Source organism: Aquarana catesbeiana, linkage group LG01 (assembly GCF_042186555.1).
Source record: "Aquarana catesbeiana isolate 2022-GZ linkage group LG01, ASM4218655v1, whole genome shotgun sequence".
In the NCBI taxonomy this organism is placed as follows: Eukaryota; Metazoa; Chordata; class Amphibia; order Anura; family Ranidae; genus Aquarana; species Aquarana catesbeiana.
Window position 1 is genome coordinate 929,593,021 of NC_133324.1, and position 26,984 is coordinate 929,620,004.

At 43.7% G+C, this 26,984-nt stretch overlaps 1 protein-coding gene across 1 annotated transcript in view; it reads right to left on the bottom strand.

The window, feature by feature from the left end:
* Nucleotides 1-302: 302 nt before the first annotated feature.
* LOC141120832 (uncharacterized) overlaps nucleotides 303-26,984 on the bottom strand; it is a 97,745-nt gene continuing 71,063 nt past the window's right edge. The window contains exons 10-16 of the mRNA XM_073611040.1: nucleotides 24,464-24,617; nucleotides 15,480-15,630; nucleotides 14,704-14,765; nucleotides 10,458-10,549; nucleotides 8,063-8,122; nucleotides 4,562-4,757; nucleotides 303-1,729 (exon numbers count right to left, since the gene is read on the bottom strand). Of these exons, the coding sequence (XP_073467141.1) occupies nucleotides 1,611-1,729; nucleotides 4,562-4,757; nucleotides 8,063-8,122; nucleotides 10,458-10,549; nucleotides 14,704-14,765; nucleotides 15,480-15,630; nucleotides 24,464-24,617 (834 nt within the window). The 3' untranslated portion in view covers nucleotides 303-1,610. The remainder of the gene's footprint in view (nucleotides 1,730-4,561; nucleotides 4,758-8,062; nucleotides 8,123-10,457; nucleotides 10,550-14,703; nucleotides 14,766-15,479; nucleotides 15,631-24,463; nucleotides 24,618-26,984) is intronic.

Here is a 26,984-nt window from a genome sequence, read left to right on the forward strand (position 1 = left end):
GGGTCATCATTGTGCTCACTCTGCACCCTCGTTCAGTCAGCACGTTAATTGCCAGCACATGTCTATTTCATTTGGCTGCTTTTTGGTGGCCCCCCTTGTTGCTCCTGAGGATTTCAGGAGTCTAAAATCAAGGAAGTTTCAAGTACTAAAATTGAAATGAGGGAGACTGCAGACAGATATCTATGCATCCAGTGAAGTTACCTCAAAAGATCCCACTACTTATCCTTTTGTACAGATTCACAGTTATGGGCCTGGGTGCTATTTTGCAGTAAATATTATACACATATTCAAGTCAAGACAGATTCTAGGACCGCGCTTGGCATTTCACTCTTTATTTAGCAAAAAGCAAAGGTTACAACAGATGTGTCTGGCAAAAGTAGGGTTCCTGCTTTGAATCAGCCAGGACATTATCGGCATGGAGTTTGCATGTACTAAGGATCAGAAACTGAATTGCAATTTTCCATTTTCTGGTGCACATATTGCAAATCCTCTTCACCATTGGTGTACTATATTGTTTATTTACAATTTAGGTCATGTGCTCATCACACGTAAACCAAAAAAATAGCCATAAAAACAAAAGTTTAACCAGACCCAATACATGTCAGTGTCTCACATGATATTAGTGTTGATCCTCCTCCAAACCTTCTTGGGCTTCGATGCTGCCAGTTGATGGTGGTGGCTGGTAATTGGCAGGACAGGACCCCACAGCGAGCAGAGAACCCAGCACCAAACCACCATCTTCATCCATTCAACATCACGCCTCTGAGCTCAGAAGCTGCTTCTGCATCATGTGACAGGTCACCCCAGCAATGGCCGAGCACTGAGCTCCCATTCCCCCCTGCCATATTACCAGAGCCCCAAACTGAGGAGTGAGGGTTGGTGTGTAGCATGTTCTATCCTCAGGTTCCCAGTGCAGAAAAAAAGCATTGAAGCAGCTTTCTTTATTTTATTGACCTGCATTCACTGCCTCCAGGGTCACAGCTGGGGACATTTGTTTTCTGGGGACAGGCCTCTCAAAACAGGGATGAATGATAACCATACAATAGAGACTATTATACACATATTGTATCGCCAAAAAGTTCAAACATGGCTTCTCCTGTGCACAGAGCTAGCTCCATAAAGACATGGTGATGAGTTTGGTGTGGAGGAACTCGAGTGGCCTCCACGGAGCCCTGACCTTAACCCTGCTAACACCATTGGGATGAATTGGAACACCAACTGTGGGCCAGATCTTCTCATCCAACATCAATACGTGACCTCACAAATTCCCACAGACACACTCTCTCCAAAATCTTGCCATAAGCCTTCCCAGAATAGTGGAGGCTTTTATAGCCACAAAGAGGTGTGGGCTCCATAATAATGCCCATGGTTTTGGAATGGGCTGTCTAACAAACCCATATAGGTGTGACGGTCAGGTATCCTTAAATTTTGCTTTAGCTTAGGAACTCCATAGCATATTTTCTTTTTATCTCTTCTTTAAACTATGGATTTGGTAACAGGGGTAAGTGAACAAGGACACACAAAACACAATATCAGTTTCCCTTGACTCTACAGCAAGCTCACTTTGTACAAATTGGTTGTCGAAGTTGGGCTTTGGTGAAGTCATTTTACTATTGCCATTGTACTTGGCTGCTTCGACGGCCCTCTACTGGTGATGTTCTCTGTCTCACCTTCAATAAAACTGGATTGTTCTGCAATGGGGAAGCCACCTCAGGGGCCTGTGATCCACCTGTAAGAAAGAGGAAGGAGTCCTAATAACAATATGACATAATTTTAGATTTACTAGCCCCAGATTTCTGTGAGAGGAAGCAGCACCCAAGGACAAGGCCTAGGCAGCAATCTGCTGGAGGAACTTTACATATACAAATGTTAAATTCTGATTAATTTATTATCTGCTTTACATAATGGAAACCACTTCCTGAATGGTAACCTAAGCAGGGAGAGCTAGATGAGCATGTAAAAGGAAATTGAAAAACCCGGAGGAGCTTTAGGCAGAGCATCTGATTGATCCTAAAGATCAGTCCCCAAAAAACCGTTGGCAAAAACCACAGGACCAACTCCTTGGCAATGGTTACATAGTTGGAAATTAAGGAGCTCCCAAATAGAATAATAATCGGAGAATGGAAGAAGTTTGACATCTCCTTTAAAATTTATATTAGGGCGAAAGAAAAATAAACATATGCAGTACATCTCTACATTAATGCATGCATATTTACCTTTGTTTTATCAGTGGAACACCAACAAATAACTGTGGATCCTGACAAAAATGCTCTCAGCTACCAATTTTCTGTTATTGACTGCTCTGAAATCGCAAGCAACTGTGTCAGCCCTGCCCAGTTTTCTTTTGCTAAACTACAGAACACCAGCTCCACTCCTCATCTCTATAACATAGGGCACGGGTCTCCAAACTTTCTAAACAAAGGGCCATCATTGGTGTCAGTGGAAGGAATAGTGCCCCACTGTTGGTGTCAGTGGAAGGGATTGTGCCCCATCATTGGTGTTAGTGGAAGGAATAGTGTCCCTATGTTGGTGTCAGTAAGAGGAGTAGTGGCCTACTGTTGGTGTCAGTGGAAGGAATGGTGCCACATTGTTAGTGCTAGCATGAAGGAACAGTGCCCCAAGGGCTGGATAAAGGCAAGCAAAGGGCTGCATCAGGCCCATGGGCTGCATGTTTGGAGACCAATGACATAAGGGAAATTGTTCTCTTGTCTAAGTGAAGAACTAGGAGGACTGATTCTATCCCTTGAGATAACACAGGCAGCGTGAACAGGACAAAGGGCAACTGAATTTCTGTCAGGATCAACAGACATTTTTTGAACAGATATAATAAAACACTTGAAAAGTCATATTTAAAGCTGAACTCCAGGCACAAAAATAGCAGCACTGTATCCAGGTAGCCACGGGTGCAGTGGCTACTCAGTACAAAAGCTGACAGTGAAGATTCTTCTATCCACACTGTTAGCATGTTTAGGGAAAATCAACTGATTTTCAATCTTTTAAAACTCAGGTTCCCAGTGGAGGTGCCCTGGATCCACACCCTTGTTTCTAAGCAGCTTGTACCCCTCCCTCCGCAGCTTTCCAACCACACTGCTAGCAAGGAGAAGAATACCTAATAAGGGCTGATTGACAGTGCTCTGGCAGCAGGGATGCTCTGGAGATGAGTGCCACCATTCACCACACCATTGGCAGGATCAGCTCCATTCATAACACAAGCTAAAGGTCAGTCAGTGCTGCTACAGACCAATCACATGACCCCGCAGAGCTGGCTGATTTGTTTCTATTGAATTTATGAATGAACAGTCAATTACTGCGTGTTAGGTTTGCAGCTCTTAGTACACATACACCGTACCGGCAGATAGATCACCCATCCCCACAGTGCTGGCTGATAGATTAGAAATGAGTTTGTGAATAAACGGTTAGCGCTGCGGGGCTGTGTGTTAGATCTGCAGCTTCTAGTACACATACAATGTGCCAGCAGATAGGTCACATGCCTCCTTAGTGCTGGTGATAGTTTACTAATTAATTTGTGAATGAACAGTCAGCACTGTATGGGCTGTGGGTTAGGTCTGCAGCTGCTAGTATACATACAATGTGCTGGCAGGTAGATCACACAGCCCTGTACTACTGACTGATTGGCTTCTATTGAATTTATGTATGTCAGTACTGTCTGGGCTGTGTGTTAAACTGGTTCTAAAGGCTCAAGGTTTTTTTACCTTCATGCATTCTATGCATGAAGGTAAAAAAACTTTCTGTGTGCAGCAGCACCCCTAATACTTACCTAAGCCGCATCTCGATCCAGCCATGTGCAGAGGTCCTCCGGGGACTCTCACTGCTCATTGACTGAGGCAGCAGCAGGAGCCATTGGCTCCCATTGCTGTCAATCACAGCCAGTGAGCCAATGAGGAGAGAGAGGGGGCACGGGCTTAGCCGCGGCTTTGTGTGTGTGAATGAACACGCAGAGCAGTGGGTCGGGAGTGAGCCTCCTTGGATGGGAGTCAGGAGCACCGGCAGGGGACCAGAGGAGAGGAGGATCCAGGTTGCCCCGTGCAAATCAACTGCACAGAGCAGGTACGTATAACATGTTTATTTTTAAATAACACACCTTTAATATTACTTTAGGTTTGCAACTGCTAGTACACATACGTTGTGCCAGCAGATAGATCACACAGCCCCGCAATGCTGACTGATAGTTTACAAATGAATTTGTGAATGAACAGTCAGCACTGTTGGGGCTGTACACAATGGTAATCTTAGAGGGAGCAGTAACTAAAGTGCTTTTCTGTAGTTCCTGCATTGGAACACCCAAATATTGGTCTTCATACAAGGGTGGAGCTACAGCACAGCATTACCAAAAGTAAGATTTGCTTTTAAGACAAGAGTGCTAAGGGTCAGAACAGGTCCAATGCTATACTGTATGCAATTGATCCATTGGAGGATTCATTAAAGATTTAAAAAATTAATTGTTCCTTCTTCTTTAAGCACCATAATGAAATAATAATCTTGTATTATGCTTTGCACCTTTAGTTTTGAACCTTTAAGCTTTCATTTTTATTTTTCTAACCTTCCTCCTGGGTTTGTCTCTTTGTCTCTGCAGTCTGTTCCTGTGTTTGTTTTGAAACCTCTGCCGTCTTGTCAGCCGGTGGATTGTGATCCACAATCTGCCTTCGTTTCTTCAGCAAACAGCTAAGCTCGTTGTCTTTGGCTTTGCGGCTGATTCTGCGCCGGCTCATTCTCCTTAGCGGCTTTCTTGCTGTGTTCTGTAAGAAAAGATTTAAGGACTTGCTACATCCAGCAGAAAAAGAAAGTATTGATCTTATAAATGAGATATTTTTTTACTAGATTTATAACCACTCATGTTTCCTGTGGGGTTAGGATTGAAATGAGGGGGGGGGGGGGGGCATGGTTGACATGCCTCAAGTTCTGCTTTAAAATGCTAATGCAAAATATATATATTTTTTATTTAATTTAATTTTGAATTGGTCTGTGTCCCCTCTGGGGTGATTTACCCCAGTGGGGACACATTGGTCTGCCCCCTCTGGGGTGAATGCTTTCACCAAAACTGAAGGTTAGGGAGGGTAAAGTGAGGGTAGGTCTTCCAATGATGATACCCGTTCCAGCATTAACGGTGTAAAAGGGGAATGCCTTTAATTTTGGGGACATTACCTATTACTTCCTGTTCCATCTATGGAACAGAAGAGTGTTTTCACCATAACAGAACAGGATAGTTAGTTGCCACATCCATAGATACATAGAAAAATCGAAATACCCCCTGGGTGGGACTTTAAATTGGCAACAACACTCAAAGGTAATAAAATTGATCTTTAAGAATAAAAAAATCATCAATGACATATGATGGGTACCGAAGATTTTCTCGGACAATGGAGAGCAATTTTTTGATATATTTACCAAAATTCTACTGCAAGTTAATATGTTATTGTGTTCATCGTAACTTTGTCTATAGTCTATGTGTGTTTTAGTAATCATCATATGTCATTGATGATTTTTTATTCTTTATTTTTTCAATAAATATCCATTTTATTACCTTTGAGTGTTGTTGCCAATTTAAAGTCCCACCCAGGGGGTATTTCGATTTTTCTATCCCTGGAACAGGAAATTTATGGGGAATCTCTCCCATGAGACACAGTTGGCAAAACAAAAGAGATTCAGTCACTTTGCTCTTCCACGTGGAGTGGCAGGATTTCTTGACAGGCCACCTTCTATCCACTAATACTTGCCTTCCTTACGCTCCCCCAACACTCCAATAATATGTCAGAACACTGAAGCTAATTCATGTGTAAGCTCTTTGCTGGATGGGGTCAGAGCTTACACAGTTAATTACCTTCTGCCCACCCCATGTGACAATGGGGGGAAGTGGAGAGAAGGTCACATGCTTTGACAAATGACCAGAATGGCAGAGTACAAAATATGTGAGTATTTTGTATTTGGGGGGGGGGGGGGGTCTGTCAGGGCAAAGGAACCAGGAAGTGAAGTCGCAACGCTTCACCTCCTGATTCCCTCACCGAGGATGGCGGCGGCAGCAGCCGAGAGCTGAGCGATTGATCAGCTTCGGCTACCAACATTGCGGGCACCCTGGACAGGTAAGTGTCCTTAATTTAAAAATCAGCAGCTGCAGTATTTGTAGCTGCTGACTTTTAATTTTTTTTTGGGGGGGGAACCTCCGATTTAAATAAAATCTATACCTGCTTTTTATGTTCATATACAATTGTTACACTGTACTGTATAGTGTACATCTTAAAGCAGACCTTGAACTACAGGCAAGGTCTACTTATTAACTGAAGACCCCCCTTCCTTGCCCAAATGCTGCACTAAAATTTAAAAAAATTCAAAAAATTTTGGGTAACACAAAGACAATTAATATGGAACTAAAGCCACAAATATTCACCTCCGCTCCAACTTGACACCTGCAAGGTCCCTCGCCAGTGCCAACATCTTCTCCCAGGCTTCTTCCAGGTGCCAGGTCTATGGCTGTCTTGATTGACCATCGTGGGAGTTCATCTCTTCCAGCACACAGGTACTGTGCTGAGAATGTACCTTGAGTTATGCATAGGCAGCTCATTGTATATTGTAAGACTCCATGCACACTGGGCTTAAAAAAACACCAGTTTCCTTGGCAGAAAAAAAAAATGCTCATATAGAGCGTTTTTGTACACAGTTTACATGTTTTTTCTACCTGAATTCCATTCAGAAACGCAAATAAGTAAGGTTTTTTTCCTGCCTCTAACTGTTGAGCATAAAATATTCCTCCAATCATCCTAATATGCATGGGCACATACTGTATGATCCATGTCTTACTCTTGATGACATCAGGACCTTAGACGAATGGAACATGAGGGAGAAGATGCTGCAGGGTCCGTTCAAACAGCTTTTCTACGCCCCCTACACCTAAAAGAGCAACTAACCCCTGTGGTGCAGGCGCAGCCCTACTGCAAGTGAGAGTTTTCAAGTTTCCCAGAATTGGGCTTTAAGTTTTAACACAAAGCAGGATTACTAAAATAGCAATTGTTGGAAAATAGATGTTTTGTTCCCTCAGATAAATTTAAATTGAGGGGAAAAAACAACAGGTACACTTTAATAGTGGCCCAATCAGTTACTGTTTCTGACCTTCTACTTTTGCCTACCTGCTTCTAGGGGTAAAGAGAATTACTCTGTACTTCCAGGTATGAGGAGCATGGGACTTACTCTCCTTTCTCCCCTGTGATGGCGCTGGTACTTGGAGATTGGCCACTTAGATACCCAGTGCTGTCAAATTGTAGAGAGTCCTCTGTCTTGTGTAGGTTCCAGGTCCTTATACAAGGCTCAGTCTTTTTGCACTCAGAGGGCAAATGGAGCACCAGGGGATCTAAAAGTAGGTGAGTATGGCAGCTGATGGGGCCATCATCACCCTGAACCTGCTCTTTTGATCTACATGTACAAAGCACGGGTTCTCTTTAAATTCACATTCTTAATATACTAAAGCCTTTTCAAGCAGATTATGAGCTTCTACTTATTTTTCAGAGCACTCCGAGTCCTAACTACCTTCAGAGCACTCAGGGTCCTAACTACCTTCAGAGCACTCAGGGTCCTAACTACCTTCAGAGCACTCAGGGTCCTAACTACCTTCGGAGCACTCAGGGCCCTAACTACCTTCAGAGCACTCAGGGTCCTAACTACCTTCAGAGCACTCAGGGTCCTAACTACCTTCGGAGCACTCAGGGCCCTAACTACCTTCAGAGCACTCAGGGTCCTAACTACCTTCAGAGCACTACCTAGGGGTGGTTTCATCTGTGCTCCCTGCAACCCTCGCAGCCAGGAAAAGATGGTCCATTGTCCCAAGAGATGCCAGGGGTGTGCAAGTTCCAAAATTCAACCTGGAAGCTGCCATATACATATATAGGGCCATAGTTTTTGGGGCTCCCAGGGGATTTAGGAGCATAAATACAATACATGACTGCTTTTAGGATTATGTTAGAATTAAATGAATGGAAAATGTTGAGTTTGCTCTTAAGCTGGTCAACCTTAAGCTGACCCCCCAATCCCATAAAACTCTATTCCTGATACTCACCAGCAATACTCCCTGTAATTCACTAATTACGCTCTTCCGTTTGTTTGCAGCACATTCTCTCTAAGAGTTGGAGAAAGAGGAAAATTGGATCATTATAATTCAGACACAAAAATGTAAATTCCGTGTGAAAGCTGCAGGTTAATGAAATTCCACTTAGGAGTTGGGGGGGGGGGGGGAGGAATTATCCCTAAAAAAAAAAAATAATAATTTAAATGCCTTGGGTACTCATAAAAAGTTTATTTTGGGTAAATGGCAGGAAAGTCGCAGTACAAATACAAAAAGTTCAATTATTAAGAAGCGATTTTGTTACACTATTACTAGATCTCTTTCTATTCATTCTTTAATTAACATTTTTTTTTATTATTCTAATTTTAATTTATTATTATTTCTTTTATTTTTTTTTTTTAATATTCATTTGATATTGATTTTTACCCTGAAATCACATTTTTTATGAGCAATTTCTGTGGAGAGCATTACACCAGCAACATACCGCTCAGAAAGTTGAAGAGAGCCTGTTGCCAGAACATTTATGTTTACAAAAATCTTCCCATAAAATTATTTGGGCATTTACTGTATTTCATACATGGTATTTACCTATAAGAGCCTCCCTTGTGTAGGCATCCAAAACTCTGAGACTGCTGCTGAGTGCAGATTCAGGGCGGTCACTTTACCTTCATTCTTCTACTGGCTGTTGCATAAAGGTTTATTTAGGATGGGGTGGGTTGGGGGAGCTGGGCCCGCACAGAGCAAACTCCCAGAAGAGGAGAGACCTATGATGTGCAAGGAAGGAGGGGGCCGTGCTAGGGAATTGACTCTTCCTGGAGTGGTCACATTTTCTAGCAATTTTAAAGGCAATGCAAATGAATAAAAAATAATTAAAGAAAAGGGAAAATGCTGCAAATACGTATTTAGGATGCTTAATTTTTCTGTGCTTTTACCTGCAATTTTTATTTATTTATTTTTAATTTTTAATTAATTTTAATTTAAAAATTTGGTGACATGGTCTCTTTAACCACTTGCGGACCACCCACCGCCCTTTTACTGTGGCAGAGCAGCCCCACTGGGCCGGATCACATACATGTACGTGATCTGACAATCCTGAGTACGGTGCACACGCGCCACCCCGTCTGTGCTGTGATTTGGTACAGGACATTGATTTATGGCTGGGACCTGCTGATCGGCTTAGCGAATCACAGCACAGAGCAATGTGTTCACTAACAACACAGGGCTCTGTACATGGAGCAGCGATGAGGCTGTTTTTATCCTAGAGAAAGGGGGCATAGAACATTTCCTGAAGGTTTTAGCTGCAAAATTATTTAAGGATGTGTAACTTATCAACTGGAGAACAGCTGGGAGCACATTTTTTTTAACCTATGACCACATGTCAAATATAAGGCCCACGGGCCAAATCCGGCCCTCCAGGCAATTTCATGTGACACCTCTCGTACAGCAGGGGAAACCCCCTAGTTTCTGCCCCCACCTTGTCTCAGCAGTCAGCAGCAGAGAAGAGGGCATAACTCCACCCCCAGATTCTGTGCTTCTCTGTACAGCCGTGGAGAGGCTCGTCTCTGCCCCCCCTCCCTGTCTCAGCAGTTGGCAGCAGAAGAGAGGAGGACAGAACTCCACCCCCAGATCTTGAGAGGCTTGTTTCTGCTCCCCCCCCTTCCCCATCTCAGCAGTCAGCAGCAGAGAGGTGGACAGAACTTTCGTACAGATCCTGCGCCTCTCTGTGCAGCCGCAGAACCCCCTCGTCTCTGCCTCCCGTGGTCTCATCGTTCAGCAGACACCGGCAGCTGACTCTAGCCCACCTCTGGTCCTCCTCCAGACCCTGCACACTCTGCTTTCCAGCTTCGCCCCCAGATTCTTTCTGGCATCAGCACCAGGTAAGGAGGGTGCACTGTGATGTAAGGGGAGGGTGGGAGACTCTTGACTTCTGATGGTTGGTGGGCTCTTTACATCTGATGTCAGGGGAGGTGGGGTGCTCTGGACCACTAGTCTTGCAGGAACAACCAACCCTTAATGCTAATATGGCTCACAATGAAATAGAGTTTGACGCCTTTGACCATTAAGGGCCACTGAAAAGGAGTGAGAGGGCTGAACAAAAAAAAACACCAGTGTAACATGCATGCTCCAGGACCAGTTCTCTTTCCTTGTTAAATTACTTTTTTCCCTTTGTACACCTTTCTAAATACAGAATGGAGTAGATTTACTAAAACAGGAGCTATCAAAATCTGATGCAGCTCTGCATGGTAGCCAATCAGCTTCTAACTTGTTCAATTAAGCTTTGACAATTAAACCTGGAGTCATTTTATCAACTCTTAACATATAGCAGTTATTGAAATGTAAACACCCTTTATTAAATGTAAAATGATCATTCAGAAAGTGTAGAACTGACCTGTCCGATTTTCGGTGTAGGCCTTAGGATAGCACCTTGCTCGATTCTTTGCTTCATTTCCAGGATGGCCTTTTCTTTGACATTGGGGGAAACTAAACAAAGAGAGGAAATTTGTGCTCCAACCATAACCTGTATATATATAATGTCTCATTAGGTTCAAACCCTACTCCATAGAACACATGGTTTCCATGCACTGCACTGGTGGTGGCAAAATAGTCTTAAACAACTGTATGCAGTTTGGAATAAATGGCTCTATAATATTAGGCCATAGTTGCACTATATACCACCAATTTCTGGATGTGTGACCGGCCAATGGGGTGTAAAGCACCAGTTTGCATGGCTCTGCCTACTGTCCATCAGGCAGGCACTTGCACTATATAGTTGTTGGTAGATCTTAACTACTTCCCGACAGTGCTATAGCCAAAAGATGGCTACACGTGGTCGTCCAGTTCTGAGGGGGCATCCATGCACGTCCTCCCAGAACCCCGTCCCTCGCGTGCCCCCAGAGGCACGCATTCGGCACGCTCTGTGATTGCAGTGTCCTTCGGACACAGCTGATCAATTACAGTGGCCCTTTACCATATCCAATCACAGCTGATCGAGTCCAATCACGCTGTCACAGTGTGAGGAAAGGAGAGCCGCTAATCAGTAATTCTGACAGGGCACATTTATACTGATATTCAGGGCACTGATTATCAGTTCAGCCTCATCAGTGCTGCCTCTCAGTGCCCATCAGGGCTGTCTATCAGTTCCTCCTCTTGAGTGCCCATCAATGCGGTCTATCAGTATTGCTCATCAGTGCTGCCTATCAGTGCCTTCTCATTAGTGCCCATCAGGGTTACCCAACCGACCGGAGGGTGGTGGGTGCACTGTTCCCCCCCCCCACAAAAGATTTACCACCAGCCGCCACTGCTCCGAAGACAATGTTTATATAAGTGTTCCACTCTGCTACTGGCAAGAAGACTCAAAGCACAATGGAGGAAGGAGCTGCTCAGTACTAAGATGCAATCACTGACAAGTGAGTGACACGAGGGCTAGCTAATATAATGTAGCCAAGTCCCGGGCCTCTCGGGGCCTAATGGTGATGTCCAGAGTTAGGGACGGCCGACATCCTTCTGTGTAGAGTGGGTTACGAGGCATGGTGGGTGTAATGTAAGATAGATTCATGGGCGCCAGACACTTCTTGAATGCAAAGAGGTTTATTGTCTTTAAAACAGAACTGTGGGAGAGAGTAGTAGTTGCAATGTTAATTTAGCAGACTCCGAGACTTCTATAGGTAGACAGCCATGAAGGGAAAGGCATCCAGCAAGACACCACATCTACATGAGTAGGACCGCTATATTTCCTATGGCACAGTCTTGTAACAGTTTCTAACACAAGTTGTAACAAACTCCTTCACTTCCTCTACAATCTCTGCTTGTAGATCTTCACTCAACTGACCTCCCAGCCTTTCACTAGACTTGCTGATCCACTGCCACTGGATCTCCTGAGCTCTTCCAATCTTCTCACACAGTATCCTCCTCAAGCGTCACCCCCGCTTCCCTGCTGGATCCCTAGCTTGGCACTCACAGATACTCCTCAAGCGTCACCCCACTGGCCTGCTCAGTCACTGGCTTGGCACACAAGGCTGCTTTGCAAGCATCACCTCTGCTGGCTGGGTCCCTGGCTTGACACATGCTGAAGTTTCCCAATTCTTTACCGTCCCCAGTTGGTGAGAATACTGCTCTGGTACTTGCTTCAGCTACTCACAGTGGTCCCTGGTAACAAGGTGGATGGTCCCTTAGTGGCGACAGCTTCCCCTCTACCTCCGACCACGACAGGTTCTCCTGGCCGGCAGAACTGTTACTTTTGGTTGGACTGCAAGCTGCAATCCCAACCCTACGTTACTCTCTTGGATAGGCCCTCAGATAGCCTAGCAGCTAGATGTCCCCGGGATAGGCCTCAGGCTCTGGCCTAGCAGCCCGGTGCAGCACAACACAGACACCCAGACAGCCATTCAGGTGGCACAGAACTCTGATCACCTGACTCCACCCCAATAAAGTTCTCTCAGTAGGCCAAGGGACGCAAGAAAATCCTTACCCATTGGCTGAGATACCCCAGTCATTCCTAATCTGTCCTTGCAATGCCCTTGTCTTATCTAATGACACCAGATACCCGGCCATCTAGTGACAGAAGAGAGAAGTGCAGCAATTCCAGAATTAGGGTGAAATCACTTGACCTCCTATCAATTGGCCAAGGCAACTATCACTTGGCAAATAAATTTACTAGCAACCCTGCCTAAACATCAGGGTAATACATCAATGTAAGAGGAATGCTGAATTATCAGCTTCTTGTTGGCAGTAAAGCATTGTAAAAATATGTTAGGGATCAGGACTATAGACCAGCCTTTTTCAACTAGAGTGCCTTCTGGGTTCTTCAGAGGTGCCTTGGCAAAAAATTGCACCAAATTGGCCAAAATTGTTTACAAGCCAGCGGGTGGATCAAGTCTACTTTTCTGTTACTCAAAGCCACAGGTTTTTTGTGCAGCAGTACAACCTTGGGCACTGTGTAGGCCAGCTACCAGTGTCCTAACAACCACTGATGTCATGGGTTGATAAGAAGGACATCAGGCACCTGCACAGCATCTTTGTTTGACCCATCTCTGTCAGCATTGGGGTCACGTTAGATGCGAGGGGGAGAGAAAATGAGGAAGAACAAATGCTGGAATTCCAGTCGACACCCAACATAAATCACCTCTAATGATGGGTCTCCTACATGTGTGGAGCTTGCACTGTAAAATTATTATTTACGTTGTTGTTTTTTACATTTTAGAATGGAGTGCCTCCATAATTTTAAAGGGTGCCTTGACTGAAAAAGGGTTGAGAAACACTGCTCTAGACCATGAGGGGGAGGCAGGCCAGGTTCACACTGCTGTCTGTACTCATGGACACTTTGCTGAGCATTGTGTAAAGCAGTGGTCTCCAAACTGCGGCCTGGGCTATTGCTTGTTGCTTTTATCCGGTCCTTGGGGTATTATTCCCCCCACTGTCAGCAACAGTGGGACATAGTTCCTGCCACTGACACCAACAATGTGACACTGTTCCACCCACTGATACCAATGATGGAGCGCTATTCCTCCCACTAATACCAATAAGGGACAATTCTTCTTTCCACTGATACCAAAGATGGACCAATATTAATCCCACTGATACCAGTGATGGGGCACTATTACCTCCACTGATAAAAATGATGGGGCACTATTACCCCTACTGATACCAATAATGGGGCACTATTACCCCCTACTGATTCCAAAGGTGGTGACCTATTACCTCCACTGATACCAATGATGGGGCATTATTACCCCCACTGATACCAAAGATGGGGCACTATTCCTGCCACTGACACCAATAATGGGGCACTATTCCTTCCACTGACACCAATGATGGGGCACTATTCCTCTCATTGATACCAATGATGGTGTACTATTCGTCCCACTGACACGAATGATGGGGCACTGTTCCTTCCACTGACACCAATGATGGGGCACTATTGCTTCCATTGATACCAATGATGAGGCACTATTCCTTCCACTTATACCAAAGATGCGGCATTATTACTCCCACTGATACCAAAGATGGGGCACTATTACCCCTGCTGATACCAATGAGGGGACACTATTACCCCCACTGATACCAAAGATGGGGCACTATTCCTCCCACTGACACCAATAAAAGGGCACTATACCAATGATGGGGCACTATTCCTCTCATTGATACCAATGATGGTGCACTATTCTTTCTGCTGACACCAATGATGGGGCACTTTTCCTTCCACTGACACCAATGATGGGGCACTTTAGCTTCCAGTGATACCAATGATGAGGCACTATTCCTTCCACTTATACCAATGATGGAGTACTATTACTCCCAATGATACCAATGATGGGGTATTGTTCACTCCCACTGATTCCACAACATTTTCTTCCCCCCCGGCCACATTGAAGGACAATAAACTGGCCCTTTGTTCAGAAACTTTAGAGACCCCCTGGTGTAAAGTAAGGATTCTGTTTTCCCCTAGATACACAGTTAATCCAGCAATGTGTTCACAATCATGCCAATAGAAAACTAACAAGTGAAAACTAACAGAACACGGCTGCCACCTTGACAATATACACAATGAGCATCCTTATCCACCCAATGGGAACCCAATATTCTGTCACCATACATGGTGCTGGTTTACCACCTTCAGATATCACCTAAAAGCTTACCTGTCATAACCTCTGCTGCCGGTGTCCGAAGTCCTCTCCGTTCTCTCACCAGTGCCAGAGGGCTGCAAAATTGAAAAATCTGAGTTTCATCTTATCAACTGTTGAAGCACCAACATATTTTTGTTTCTAGCAATTTGCTTTTCCATGTTACACAGATCTTTATCTAATATTGTGCTCACTGATCGGGCTACCAAGTCCAGACACACAAATCCATCCAGGGTCAGCACTATCAGCCATCACTGCAGGCTATAAGGATCACAGCCAACTGGTTTATGTTTTAAGGCAGGTATGCCCAACTGAATTTTTGGAGGGCCAAATGTGGCCCTTTCCCTGTTCCATTTGAATGCAGGTTCTAAACAGATGACTGCCACATGCCTTTGATCATAGACAATCTCTGTATGCTTTGTGACTCTTTCCCTCTAGTGATATCCCAGAGGAGGAGAACATATGGTAAAGCTGAGATGCAGACTTTCTCAAGATGGCCGCGTGGACAATTTCTGGAGCATACATCCTTTCAGTAGTGATGGTACATAAGAACACAAGCAGCAAATCGTAGGAGGACATGTAGAACGATATAATCACTGCCCCACCCCATAATGCCTAGAGCACGTGGCACTTGCAAGCCATGACAAGTGTGCCTCTGCATTTAGTAAGGGGTACTTCCCAGGGCCCAGTTGGGAGCTATGCCCAAGAAGGTCTATGAAGGCCAAAATACAGCTTAAAGACATTGTAGATCTAGGCTAGGAAATTCAGAACAGATAATGATTTTTACTTACTCACTGGGTGCTTTGGAAGATGAACACACAGGCGGTGGTGGTGGTGGTGGAGGTGGAGGTGGTGGTGGAAGGGGTTCTGCTACCATTTCTACATTGTCCTGTGCATTAACCAATAATTCCTTTTCTTTCAGTTTCTCTTCCAATGTCTTTACTGGGAAGGAGAAGAAAATATTAAATAATTACATATTCCAAACAACCAGTGAAGATATACTCTACCCAGGGCTACGAGTCCTAACACCTGTATGTGATGGTAGAAATATGGAAAACAGGGTGGATTTGATTTAAATCAAGTCGATTTAAATCATGATTGATTTGAATCATGATTTAAATCACAAGTAAAAAGGCTTGATTTAAATCAACTCAATTTAAATCATAATTTTTAAGGAGCAACTGTCATCTCTGCCCCACAGCGACTCCTCCTCTGACCCGCTGTTGGCTCACCGAGAGTCCCATTCACTTTAATGGGACGGCTGGTGATGCGGCAGTGACACAACAAGGTGAGGGACGAGAGAGCAGCAGGCGAGTGGATGCCCGCTAACAGACAGCAGCAGGTGAGTGGATGCCTGCTAACAGACAGCAGCAGGTGAGTGGGTGCCCGCTAACAGACAGCAGCAGGTGAGTGGGTGCCCGCTAACAGACAGCAGCAGGTGAGTGGATGCCCGCTAACAGACAGCAGCAGGTGAGTGGGTGCCCGCTAACAGACAGCAGCAGGTGAGTGGGTGCCCGCTAACAGACAGCAGCAGGTGAGTGGGTGCCCCGCTAACAGACAGCAGCAGGTGAGTGGGTGCCCGCTAACAGACAGCAGCAGGTGAGTGGATGCCCCGCTAACAGACAGCAGCAGGTGAGTGGGTGCCCGCTAACAGACAGCAGCAGGTGAGTGGGTGCCCGCTAACAGACAGCAGCAGGTGAGTGGATGCCCCGCTAACAGACAGCAGCAGGTGAGTGGGTGCCCGCTAACAGACAGCAGCAGGTGAGTGGGTGCCCGCTAACAGACAGCAGCAGGTGAGTGGATGCCCCGATAACAGACAGCAGCAGGTGAGTGGGTGCCCGCTAACAGGCGCTGCCATGATGGATCTGTAATGAAAGGTGCTCAAGGACTTATTCTTGCTGCTAATGAGAATCTATAATATTTGCAAACAAAATGAAGGCTTCCTATTTAGAATAATAAGCTGTCAGGTTAGTAAAACAGCGATATCATAACCAATTCAATCATACAGTTTGTAGTGTACATAAATTTGCAAAACAATGAGATAAAGGAATATTCCTGAACTTTGGTTTATCTCATGGTTACTGTGAAATTGTGCGAATGCATCAATGCAGTGCATGTTATCTCAGCTTGCAGAGCTTGGATTAATTGAATGAGTTTAACAAAAATGTAAATATTGCAGAATATACAGCCTCATGCTACATAACTGAGCTCCATTTCATGCTGAACAAACAAAATTATTAATGTATCTTAAATAGAAAACTATCCTCGCACTCTTTAGTCTCTCACTGTAGACTTTTACTCATTGAGCTCCCAGTCTCTCACTAGACTCTCAGACTCAATCGCCACTGGATCCCCTGAGCTCTTCCACTTCCATAACTCGGTATCTTCCTCAAGTGTCACCTGCTGGGTCCCTGGCTTGGCACTCACTGATGCTCCTCAAGCGTCACCTCTGCTGTCCTGGTGGGTCCCTGGCTTGGCACTTGCTGAAATTTTTCCACTTCTTCACCGTCCCTGGCTGGTGATAAGACTGCTCTGGTACTGGCTCCAGCTTACTCACAGTGGTCTCCGGTAACAAGGTGAATGGTCCCTTAGAGGCAACAGCTTCCCCTCTACCTCCGACCACAACTGGTTCCCCGTTACTCTCGGGTAAACTTCAACCCTGCAGTCCCAACCCTGCGCTGTTTCTCCTGCTTCTGGATAGGCCCTCAGACAGCCACACAGCCAGATGTCCCCGGGATAGGCCTCAGGCTTCCCGTCAAGCAGCCCGGGGCAGCATAACACACGTCCACACAGACAGCTGTCCAGGTGGCACAGAACCCCGATTACCTGACTCCACCCAAATAAATAGGCTCTCCCTGCAGGCCAAGGGGCTAAAGAAACCCCTGCCAATTGGCTGAGACACCCCATTCATTCATAACCTGACCTTGCTAAGCCTTGTCTATCTAATGTCACCAGCATAACGCCACCTAGCGACAGAAGAGAGAAGGTGCAGCAAGTCCAGAACTAAAGAGGAATCAGTGGATCTACTAACAATTAACCAGGACAACTACTGCCTGGCAAACTAAATTTACTAGCAACCTTGCCTAAACACCAGGGTGCTACATTTAAATGGTTGTAAACCTCAGACATGAAATATGAACAAAACATATTCCTCTATAGTGTGTACTTGTCTCAATCCAGAGCACTAAGTGTCATTTTTGTCTGCTGTTTCGTTCCTCTGCTATCTGCATGAATCACTTCTGACGAGTTTTCCTGACACCAAGAGAAAAATGGTGACAAGGGAGGGATCTCCCGCCGATTGACAGCCTCAGCTCTGTTCCTGTGTGTAGGGGGGGTGTGTCCCTTCCCTCCAATCATCAGAGCTCTCCTCACTGAGCTCTGCGGAGTGTAACTTTAGCCCTCCGCCCCCTTTTTCTGAACTCTCAGACAAGCTTTATAAATTCTGCATTTTGAATGGCTGTAGAGAAGAGAATCCTGCAGATAAACAGGTACAACTTATGTCAGAGGATTTGTTTCATCTCTGTCACTTCATTGGTATATGTAAGGGTTTACAATTACTTTAACTTTGGATATAATGGGAAAGAGTCACCATGTCTTTTAGGTTTTTATTTCTGTCTGTGACCACATTAGGAAGATTGTACCTCACTTCCTGTTCCTGTGACATATACGAAGTCATGCTTTGCTACTTTATTAAAGTTTTTGTTTGTTTTCGTCTGTTTTCCCTTTGAAGAGATTTGCCATTGTACCTTCACTGCTTAGTATATTGTTACATAATTAAAGGGGGTGTGGTGGGGGTATCGTTTGAGCTTAAAAGTCAAGTATGGGATTTGTGAAAAAAAAAAAAAAAAATACTCACCTAGGTGGATGCAGCATCAGTCCCCCGCTGGCTCCAGACTGAGAACCGAGTGATCAAACACCCCCTGATCACTCAGCTCTAAGCCTTCAGGCTGCAGAGAGCTGATGACTGTGAGCCATTGGCTCTCTGCTTTGCCTCTCCAGCGCTCACTGGAATGCTGAGCTATAGAGGGGGCGGGAGCAGCTGGCTCAGTTGAGCCAGCTGCCGGTCCAGGCATCTGGGTGGATCCCAGCCTGGACTGGCTCTGTGATGTCAGCTGACAGCAGACTTTAGCCTGCTGTCAGATGAAAACGGGTCACAGGAGTGCAGAACGCACTCCTGTGATCCATCAGTGAAATACAGCCAAAAAAAGCTTTGGATATACTTCTCCTTTAAAGTGGAACATCACTCTCTCAATCAACATTGACTATTTTTGATCCCTATGCTACTAACATTAGTAAATAAATAGGAAATTATATCATATTTAATTGTTTACTTTTTTTTTACATTTGTTCAGTTACTTTCTGGTGTCTGGCCTAGACAAATGATGTCATACATCCCATGAGTCTTCAGGAGGGGAGGAGGGGCTTTCTCAGCTAAGCACACCCTCCTGCCGGTGTTTCATCAGATTAGGCGACCCGTCAGAATATGTAACGGAAGTGACATTTCGTCGCCGCCATCTTGCTACACCCCGCACTTCTCCATAGTAAGGATACACTGAGAAGGGGGAAAGCGGACATCTTGTTACACCCACCGGAGTTTTGCATTTCACACTATTTTATAACAGTAAACTGAGGTTTAATCATGAAATACAGTACTTAGAACTCCGTATGAATGTTTAGATGTTGAATTTCAAAAGCAGCAAACTACTGTGAGATTAGCAGGCTTGCTGCTGCTTTTAAAATTCAACATTTAACCAACCAAATCCAGACGGAGTTCTAAGTACTGTATTTCACGATATAACCTCCGTTTACTGTTAAAAATAAGTGTAAAATGCAAGACTCCGGTGGGTGTAACAAGATGTCCGCTTTCCCCCTTCTCAGTGTATCCTTACTGTGGAGGAGTGCGGGATGTAGATACCAGATTGTACAATTTTCATTTAACCAGTACAGTATTTGTCCGGAAAAAAAGACCAAGAGTACAGTACAATTCAACACATTACATCACTTCTGAAGTTGTATTTTGTCCTACGAAAATTTTCAGAACTTTAGTAACCTCTTCATTTTCGGTATGAGACTATAATGCAAAAAAAACCGAACGATCATTCGTCCGATAATCTCATTGTGTGTACGAGGCTTAGAGCTGTCCATGCACCAGTAGATTTTTCATTTTTGGAACATTCATTTAATTTTCTATTAGTTGGGGGGGCTCAAGCTTCCTATTCTCGGGTCAACCGCAAGTAGGGGTGCAACGGATCGTCACCGATCCGTGATCCGAACGGGTCAACCTGCACGGATCGGCACACCACCCGATCCGCGGAGCGCTCCGCTGCCTTGACCATAGGAAAGGCCGCGGCTTTGGCCTAGCGGCGGCCATCTTGATACACCCGGCGGCGGCCGCTGTCTCGTCAGGAAGTGTTGTTTCGTCACCGCCATCTGGCTACACCCCACACTCCTGCACAGTAATGATAGAGTGAGAAGGGGGCAAGCGGACATCTTGTTACACCCATCGGAGTTTTAGATTTCACAGGTATTTTCAAACACAAAGCGGAGCTTATATGCTATACGGTATTTGTAAATCCGACGGACTGTTTAGATGTTAAATTAAACCTGCTGCTTTTAACATTTAGTTAAATGTGAAAATCAGAGGTGTTCTGTCACATTAGCAACCATGTAAGGTCAGCAGGTTTGCTGCTGCTTTTAAAATTTAACATCTAAACAGTCCGTCGGATTTACAAATACTGTATTTAAGCATATAAGCTCAATTCTGTGTTGAAAATAACTGTGAAATCTAAAACTCTGGTGGGTGTAACAAGATTTGTCTTGTCTTTTTTTTTTTTTGCTGATCCGAAAAATGATCCGATCGGTGACTCTGATCCGAGGAACGATTCGATCCGTGAGTTTTTTGATCCGTTGCACCCCTACCCGCCAGCGCTCCTTTCCCCTCCTCTCTTTCCAGTGCCCCCATGGGAAGCAGCTTCCCATGAGGGCACTGATGCATGCTCGCTCCCAAGCCCTGCTGAAATAACACAAAGATACTTCACAAATAACAATGTAGGATTCAGCCAAACTGATGGCGCCTGTAAAGAGGGGTAGAATGCAGCCTGGCCATCTTTTGCCCAAGCAGGCAAATGTCCAGAGAAGTTGCAAGCCCTATGCTTTCCCTTCTTGTCAGGAACCTTTCCCTGTCTCTGGTTCTGTCCCTACCAGGTGAGGAAACTGTCCCTACTCCACCAACCCACAAAATGCACGCCAAATTTGGGAACTATGTATAGTCTGGTGAACCACCGAGGGAGGTAACCCTCAAATTAATGTTGCGAAAAAACAAGGACCCTAGAAGAGGGAAACCTATTGTACCCCCCGGTACAGCGGGACTTTACAGGCAAACAACAGCAGTATATAAAAAAAATTTTTATTGAAATTTGCTTAAAAAAGCATAAAAACAAGTGGATCTAAACATAGATCTCTACAAGAAATACTTATACAAGATACAAACAGGTTCTTTCTCATTATCTATTTCTTTGTGCTTTTGACTGTGAATACATATTCCTCTGTCAGCCTGACATGTTTCAGGATGATGTCCCTTCTTCAGAGGCGTATTAAGAAGAGAGAATATATAAATGTATTCTGGAAGATAAATAAAGTCGATTTATACATCAAAAAATCATTTAGGACAAACATTCACATTATGGCAAATGACCGTGTCTAGTATACATACCGATATCCAATCTCTGAAAAACATCATGCAAAAAATTGCAAAAGGAGACAACCTTATACCAAAAAAGAAATGCGATTTAAAAGAAATGGAGATATGATCGCCAATTAACCAACGTTGGATATGGCGGCTTCCACCTTGGTCGGGAAAAACTCCACAAAGGCCCCCAAAAGAGAGGACGAACCCCGCCGGATCCGTAAACGAACCCTAAAAAAAAGTTTGTACACATTATTAAGTTGGGTTCTCTAATGCCCCGTACACACGGTCGGACTTTGTTTGGACATTCCGACAACAAAATCCTAGGATTTTTTTCCGACGGATGTTGGCTCAAACTTGTCTTGCATACACACGGTCACACAAAGTTGTCGGAAAATCCGATCATTCTGAATGCGGTGACGTAAAACACGTACGTTGGGACTATAAACGGGGCAGTGGCCAATAGCTTTCATCTCTTTATTTATTCTGAGCATGCGTGGCACTTTGTCCGTCGGATTTGTGTACACACGATCGGAATTTCCGACAACAGATTTTGTTGTCGGAAAATTTTATATCCTGCTCTCCAACTTTGTGTGTCGGAAAATCTGATGGAAAATGTGTGATGGAGCCCACACACGGTCGGAATTTCCGACAACAAGGTCCTATCACCCGTCGGAAAATCCGACCGTGTGTACGGGGCATTAGACGATGTAAATATACAAAAAACATACGGAATATCCTATAAATCTTTTCTTTCTTTATTTTTTTTAAATTATATAATATAAACTAAAAAATAAAAAGATAGAAAAAAGTATATATGGATACATTTTTCGTTATTTTAAATATAGGTTCTACAGCCTTGTGTTATAGTTGTGGAAAAATGTTTTTTCTTTCTTTCTTTTAACTATTCGTTTGTTTAGACCAGAAAAAATACTGGTAAAACATGGGGGGAAGGAAAGGGGAAGAAAAAGAAAAAAGAAAGTTTTGTACTTTTGTCTAAATAAGTTCTGTTATATTGTGAGGCCCTTGACACACATGTATATTCTTGAATCAACAGAGCAAGACATAGGTTTTCCTATGCAGGGGGTGCTAAAAACATTGTAGCAACAGGATAATAGATCCGGGAGGAAAAGACACTCTGTCTCTCCTCTACTTAATAATATAAAAGTAAATATGCAAGAAACAAGATAATTATCCTACTTACTCTCGCTCAAGGTTTCAAGCAAACACGCTTCAACATAGATGTTGTTGGCAGGTGTGTTTGGCCCTGAGCATTGTGCCGATTGCAGTTTTTAAAGCCGGCTGGCACCTGCGCATTATGATTAGCTGCACAGGTGTCAGCAAAGAGAGAACAACAGGGCAGCGCCATCGCACAAGACGCGTCCGCGTCATAACATGACGACACGCACCAACGACGCTCCAGGATGGCAGCGCATGCAAAACATACAGCCGCACCATCGCATATAGCGCGATGACTTCACATATGGGGTGGCGCTGATAGGCCGATGCAGAAGAGGAAAGAAACAAAGGAAGAAAAAGGAGAATAAAAAGGGGACCATGTGATAGATTGCTCGGGATATATCCAGACATCACTAAGATGAGGAAACACACGGAAAGCTCGAAACAAATACAAATAAAGCTGAGAGTAAAGAATGAAAAGTGGAGTATTGTGAAGTTTCCTGGGGGATCGTGAGGGACCCAGGATTGGGAATGTCCAAGAAGGGGCCCTAGGGACGAATCTGCACGGCGACCACCCAGCGCCTAAACGCAGGGGGAGCGCCATGCAGACAGGTCCCACCGGCGCATGAAACACCACAATTGCACGTCCGGACTCAGCCGAACAGGCATGTGGTGTAAAAAGAAGGCCATGCCTTTTTTTTTTTTTAAATAAAGAAAAGATTTATAGGATATTCCGTATGTTTTTTGTATATTTACATCGTCTAAGAGAACCCAACTTAATAATGTGTACAAACTTTTCTTTAGGGTTCGTTTACGGATCCGGCGGGGTTCGTCTTCTCTTTTGGGGGCCTTTGTGGAGTTTTTCCCGACCAAGGTGGAAGCTGCCATATCCAACTTTGGTTAATTGGCGGTCATATCTCCATTTCTTTTAAATCGCATTTCTTTTTTGGCATAAGGTTGTCTCCTTTTGCAATTTTTTGCATGGTGTTTTTCAGAGATTGGATATCGGTATGTATACTAGACACGGTCATTTGCCATAATGTGAATGTTTGTCCCAAATTATTTTTTGATGTATAAATCGACTTTATTTATCTTCCAGAATACATTTATATATTCTCTCTTCTTAATACGCCTCTGAAGAAGGGACATCGTCCTGAAACATGTCAGGCTGACAGAGGAGTATCTATTCACAGTCGAAAGCACAAAGAAATAGATCATGAGAAAGAACCTGTTTGTATCTTGTATAAGTATTTCTTGTAGAGATCTATGTTTAGATCTACTTGTTTTTATGCTTTTTTAAGCAAATTTCAATAAAACAATTTTTTATATACTGCTGCTGTTTGTCTGTAAAGTCCCGCTGTACCGGGGGGTAGAAAAGTTTTCCCTCTTCTAGGGTCCTTGTTTTTTCGCAAACTCGGGAACTAGTGCCTTAAAAAGGCTCTGCCTGACCCAAGATGGCCACTAGAATATTGTGGGGCAGCAGCATCCTATGGGATAGCTTATCCAATGATTTAGGAAAACCATAGAGAAACCATATTCCTCCTGACTTCCTCTCCAACTGTCGCTGTGGAAGAGCACCACCTGCAGTAGAGAAATTGGACTGCACCTACCTTTTGACCCAAGAGTAGGTTCCACCATGAATATTTTGATAAAGTGGAAATTCTGGTAAGTGCCATAAGGACACTCTGAATATATGTGGCCTGAAGGAACATTTACCATTCATTAAACCAGTTGCTGTAATACCACAAATTGTTCTCTGGACACTGCATTTTCTGCACTTGGAGGCACCAACTGGCAGAAGCCAGTACCCAGATATCATGGCAGGGTTTGGCCTTGTGGGAATGTCAGCTGGGGTGTGCTTTGCAGGCCAGAACATCCTCTCCCAGCCTTCTACAGTCAAGGATGACGTACCCTTTTCTTGTAAGTCCACACAGATCTCTTGCTCTACCTTCAGCTGTTCTTCTAATTGATTTTTCTGCAGATTAGCTGTGTTCAGTTCTCCTTTGATCACGATAAATTCTTCCTGTGAAGGTCTTTCTGTCAGCTGCAGTTCCAGACTCTTCACCTGCAGATAAAGAACAATAATTCAATATAGACAATCTCCCTAATCTGTTCCAGCAACAAATATGATGTGTAAAGGTGGAAAAGTAACATAGCCAGACACACTGAAGGGTCAAGCACTCCAGAAGGACATTCATCAGACTACAAGTCACTCAGAAGCTGTTGGCAGAGCCATACAGTGCTCTGCTAATTGTCTTCAATACATTCAGGTTCCAATTCATTCACAGGCCTACTTATTGGTCCTATGTTCAGTAATGGTGGGGTAAGGATCAAAGGCCACAGTATCAGACTATCTCACTGTTCCAGGGGATTTTACTTGGCTCCGGCCATATTATCTTAGGCAGTTAGTCAGTAACGTAATCCTTCCTCAAACAGTTCATTTATGGCAGAGCGATTTTGACATTAGGAAGATACATGCATAGGTTGTTTTTTTAATTTACTGAAGGGCACTAGACTCTTTAGACCAAAGCATTCAATATTTCATCTTAAAACCCTGAGAAGCACAAACCAAATCAAGTGGCACTTCCCTTGAGCCCTTGAGCACCATCAATTCAAGGAAGGCTGTCCACAATGGGTTTCATTCACATCTTGGAGTGAAACAGTTTGGAGGAGACTGTGTTGCTCTCAGCTCAAGTGATCATGACTTCTAGTGGCTTTCATGAGATTGGCTTAGGGGAGCCTGCAGGAGACTACATTCTATCCACAAACACCAATTCCATAAAAAAGGGGACAGGTTTTTTTTTCCTGAATCATTAGTCAGACTTGGCCAACAACAAAAAAGAATCCAGTCTTTTCAGGATCTTTAATGTGTATGATGCATTTAAAGAATGAGTGCTAAATCATGAGAATTGACCACACCAGCCCTTGTTAGATAAGGGGATACATAGAATCAGGTAAGTCTGTCATGAAGACAACTGAACTGATAAGATTGCACTGCTTGGGTCAAAATACCAAAGCTGTGGTCTAGAGATGTGCACAAGGGGAACATTTGTTTTGTTGCGTTTCACATTCCTTCATTAAGTTAATAATTTCATTTCATAATATTCATTATGTTATCAATATGTTAGAATGATTAATTTTTGAAACTCGTTTTGTATATTCTTTTTGTATATTCAGATTAGTATATTTGTTATTTTCGATTTGATTTGAACTTCGAAAGACAGCTATATTTATTATATTATTTTCTACTCTTATTATCTTTTTTCACTTTTATAATTTACTTTATTTATTGCAATATATTTCCATTTCAAATTCAAACTCATTTTCAAATTTTCCTAATTAAATTTAGAATTTTTCTAATCTATTATTTTGTTACGTTATTTTGTTTAATCACAATTTATTTCAAATTCGTTAAAATTCGTTACTATGATTTGGAAATTCAGATACATCCGAATCTCCTATTAATAAGAAATTTTTGTCTGAATTTCGATTCGTAACGAAGCGAATTGCATATGTCTACTGTAGGCACTAGCTCTGGACTTTGTTCATAGTTTCTATTAAAAACAAGTGCAAGCACTTTGTTAGATGGGATCAGGGAACTCTGGTCACTTTTTCATAGCCTGAGGCACACTTTACCTTCTTAATCTTTAACTAACCGTAAGGCTGGATTCACACCTATGCATTTTTAGTGCTTTTTGCATTTTGCGGATTTGCACTACAGAACGTGTTCCATAGGAAACCATGGTAAATGGACTGTAGTACAAATCTGCAAAATGCAAAAAGCACAAAAAATGCATAGGTGTGAATCCAGCCTAAGTGGTTTCATTTAAAGCATAGTGCACAAAACTTGATATTTTGGTGTTTGGTAGATACTGGAGAAACCCTGACAGTATCTGCGTTAAGTTCCCAAGCTTGTACACCTTCTGGATTAATTTATTATATATTATAGAGAATGTAACAGGAGGACGTGGAACACACAAACAATGGTAATTCCCAAAACGTCCAGGTGGACAGGAAAAGAACTGGGAATTATGGCTGGGAGATCTCACTGTTGAAGTATCTGACTAACACTCTCATCTAGGATTCCTACAGAGGTTGCTAGAGGTTCCTTGAGCTGTGGCTTATTGACTTCCTATTTGATGGTGCCTGAATTGTTCCAGGGCCAACAAAGGAGCATGACACCAGTGATCTTTTTTATCTGTCTGAAAGGGTAGAATTCTATTCACCACTTTAAAAGGGGTCCCATTCCTTTTACACTGTCCACCAATGTAACAATTTAAGGGACATATTTCTTTCCTCAAACATATTGGTTTAGCAAGGGTTCCAAGGGGCACCAAGACCTAAAATTATTTAAGGGTTTCTCTTGGGTAAAAAGGTTGAGAAAGTCCGATCTAAGATATATTAGAGGCCCAAAGCTGACTCAGGCCAAAAA